The following is a 3379-nucleotide window of genomic DNA, read 5'->3' as shown; positions in this document are numbered from 1 at the left end:
AACAACAATACATACATACATCTTCCTCTTTAATAATTGAAAAATTAGAATTGTCCTTTCAATTTTAACTAAGATAATTATAATATAAACAACATTTAAACTTAATATTACCACATACACTAAAATTTGTACACATGAATCAAAACAAAACCAAAAAAAAGTTTAGGACGACTAGAAGACGAGACAATCTACAGGCCAACAAAAGGATTGTTTTTGTTTTCATCCAATTACAAGGACGTGCCAGACAAATAATGCAGGCGTCAAATTTAAAAAGCTGAGCCAAACTCTTTTGGACAGGAGCGGGCGAATAAATTATAGAAATATAGAGGAATTGGCGGTCCAGGAGCAGATGAATGAGAGAGTGAATTTGTTACTGGTAAGGAAAGGTCAGCACGCAGCCGCCTTGTCGTTGCCTAAGAAAAGTAAGCCAATCAATCAACCCGGGATTACGCGGGTTGCGGATGAGATGTAATTATAAGCAACTGAAGAGAAGAGAAAAAAGAGAATCTTGAGACTGAGAGTGCTCTCTACAAAAGAGACTGGGTCTTCCCCTGGCCGCTTTGGTGTAGTTGGCAGCTGATAACTGTTGACTATACATTCACCCATTTTCACATTTCCATAGACTCTTCACCCATTATCCATTTCCTCTGGTACATGAAGTTTTCATGATAACATGAAGTAAGCTTGTGGAAGAAGAAAAAGAACGAGAAAGGGGATTGAGATGGAAGGAATGAAAAGGGCGTCGAATGTTGTTTCCTTTTTAGACTGGAGAACCAGTGTGGACTACGATTGCAAGGAAAAGAAGGGCGAGGGGGAGAGAATAGGAAGTGGGCTGAGCCTTCTGTCTGCGTGCGGTGGAGAATCAGATTGCGTCGATCTGAATAGGTTTAGGGACAATGGACGGTGGGGATCCCAGATCTACGAGAACGCGGAGAACAGATCTACGCCTCTGGTTGAAGTATCCGATAAGGAGGGTAGCAATAGTTGTAACAACAGTAAAGAGCCCATGTTTGAGAAGGCCGTGACTCCCAGTGATGTGGGGAAGCTGAACCGGCTGGTGATACCGAAGCATCATGCTGAGAAATACTTTCCTCTGGACACGACCTCCAACGACAAGGGATTGCTGTTGAATTTTGAGGATAACACGGGGAAAGCGTGGCGGTTTCGATACTCTTACTGGAACAGCAGCCAGAGCTACGTTCTCACGAAAGGCTGGAGCCGGTTTGTGAAGGAGAAGAAATTGGACGCTGGAGATATCGTCTCGTTCGAGAGATCGACGGATGGGAACAATGCTGATCAGCGGCGGCTCTTCATCAGCTGGAAGCGCCGCCCATGCGCGCTTCAAATACAGCCGGGCTCCAAGGCCTCGCTTCTCCGCCGACTTTCGCTTCCTGCTTCCCTCGCCGCCGCCGCCGCAGCAGCTGCAGCGCCGACTTTTCAATACGGGGCTCTTCCTTTGTCTTTTCCTTTACAGTCTCAGGCGCTCTTTCGCGCCGCCTCTTGTTCGCCCAATGACTGGATGTCCGTCGTCTGGCCGCCCAACAACGGCGGCGCTCTCTGGCGGCTGCCTGAGGCGTCGCCGCTCCCTCTCGGTCACCATGTGCGGCTTTTACCGGCGGCGGAGCAGAATTCTGGTAAGGAGCCTCATGCCCATGATTTCATGCAGCTCAAGGTTACCGGTGACCGGTCATCGCCCGTTGAGAGTGCCCGGGAGATGAGCAGCTCCAAGAAGGGCGTCAGGCTTTTTGGGGTCAATTTGTGATTTTTTTTATAGTTGTGTGTGGATTCTGTAACTGATGTTGTTTAATGGGCCTCAAATGGTGTTCCTGTATGTCTAGTTCCCTGCAATTCTAATGGCTAACCGCGGTCAACAAGTGTACATAGAGATTACCCCTTTCGCAATGCTTCAATAAAATCTTTATCTTATTTTTTTCTAGTGTTAGTGAAATTGTGAAATTGTTATTGGAATGCAATTGTTGGAAAATATCTCCTACTTATCAGTTTATGAGATTGTTCAACAGTTTGCATTCATTTGAGCTTTTCAAGAGTTTCAAAGTTGAAAGATGTTAGACTGTATTCTAGGGAAGGAAGTTAGTTTTGGGTTTGTTATTTGTCTGACCTTGTTTCAACAATCATTGCTTTGAATTTCATTTCTAATGTTTTATCAATTATGGTTGAAATATTCAGGTACTTTCTTAGCTCTCTAGACTTTTTGGTAATGTAAGTTTTGTATGATAAGCTTTTTTCAGATGTATCTTACATCTTTATATAATGAACAATTGTAATTCATTCAATCTTGAATCAACGAGATTGATTGTTCAACGTATGCTTTGCACCCATTTGAGATCTCCAACTGTTTCAAAGTTTAGATGTCATGTATCAGAAACTTTCTAGACTGTATTCTACTTCAGGAAGTTAGTTTTCGGTTTGCTATTTATCTGACCGTTGTTTCAACGTTCCATGTTTTGGATGTTTATTTAGAATGGACTATCAAATATTGTTGAAAACCTATTTTGATAATGTTAAATATCATTCTAGTTGTTGTTATTGTCTATTTTGGTAATGTAAGTTTTGTATAAGTTTGTTTAGTTGTATCTCAGATCTTTATATAATGAGCAATTGTAATTCATTTCTCAATCTATTAGCTGATCAACAAGCTTTTGGAATCCATAAACCAATTCATCGCTATTTTAATTTTATATTTCTTTCATTATCAGCATCTAAAATGGATGATGACTGAGACTGTAAGGTGGTAGGTCTATTTCCACTCCCAACGGTAAGTCTTTGGTGTAATTACCATTTTCTCGCCTTGACAGATTACTGTGCACCGTTTGCAAGTCAAAAAAAACAAAAGCAGGTGGTTTATTGAATCTGTGGCCAAATTGTATGTTTCCCTGCAAATTCTAAGATGCATCGAGGGTGGGGGAAAAAGAAAAGAAAAAAATGTATTTAGTATAATGGCAACTTGCTTAATTATAATGGTCAAATCACTTTCTTGGTATGAACATGACTGTCTTTGTACTTGAATAGATTGGCTGATTGGTTACCTAGTCACATATTTGGTTTAATCTATGCACATATTTGATGTACTTACAGATGAGAATTGTCCATTCAAATAAATAAAAGTAAGAGCCAGCTTGCTCAAGTACCTATCACTTCGTGGTAAAGCCTGCTTTATTACAACCAAGATTGGGTTCAAAGAATCATGGTGATTGCTGGTACAAGCTTGTCTGGTTCATGATATTGTACCTTCGGTAAATATTCAATGGTAAATGTTGCATTATTATTATTATTACAATAGAGATTGGGTTCAAACTGGAGGACACAAAAGTTTCTATGCAGACTGTACAAAGAGTACAAGAATTCATGTTAAAAAAGT

The 3379-nt window shown here is 40.7% G+C and overlaps 1 protein-coding gene across 1 annotated transcript; it reads left to right on the top strand.

Annotated features, from left to right (window-relative positions):
• The first annotated feature begins 208 nt into the window (after nucleotides 1-208).
• On the top strand, nucleotides 209-1936 carry LOC149531393 (uncharacterized). Its single transcript, XM_089810327.1, has one exon. The coding sequence runs from the start codon at nucleotides 722-724 to the stop codon at nucleotides 1760-1762; it is 1041 nt and encodes a 346-aa protein (XP_089666453.1). The 5' UTR covers nucleotides 209-721; the 3' UTR covers nucleotides 1763-1936.
• The last annotated feature ends 1443 nt before the right edge of the window (nucleotides 1937-3379 follow it).

Source organism: Cupressus sempervirens, chromosome 11 (assembly GCF_028749045.1).
Source record: "Cupressus sempervirens isolate cs-2001-9-10 chromosome 11, ASM2874904v1, whole genome shotgun sequence".
Classification (NCBI taxonomy): domain Eukaryota; kingdom Viridiplantae; phylum Streptophyta; class Pinopsida; order Cupressales; family Cupressaceae; genus Cupressus; species Cupressus sempervirens.
The sequence above is the reverse complement of the archived record's forward strand: the minus strand, read 5'-3'. Positions and strand labels throughout refer to the sequence as shown.

Bases quoted from the DNA above. Each gene is read 5' to 3' on its own strand.
- LOC149531393 (XM_089810327.1), top strand. From the start codon at position 722: ATGGAAGGAATGAAAAGGGCGTCGAATGTTGTTTCCTTTTTAGACTGG.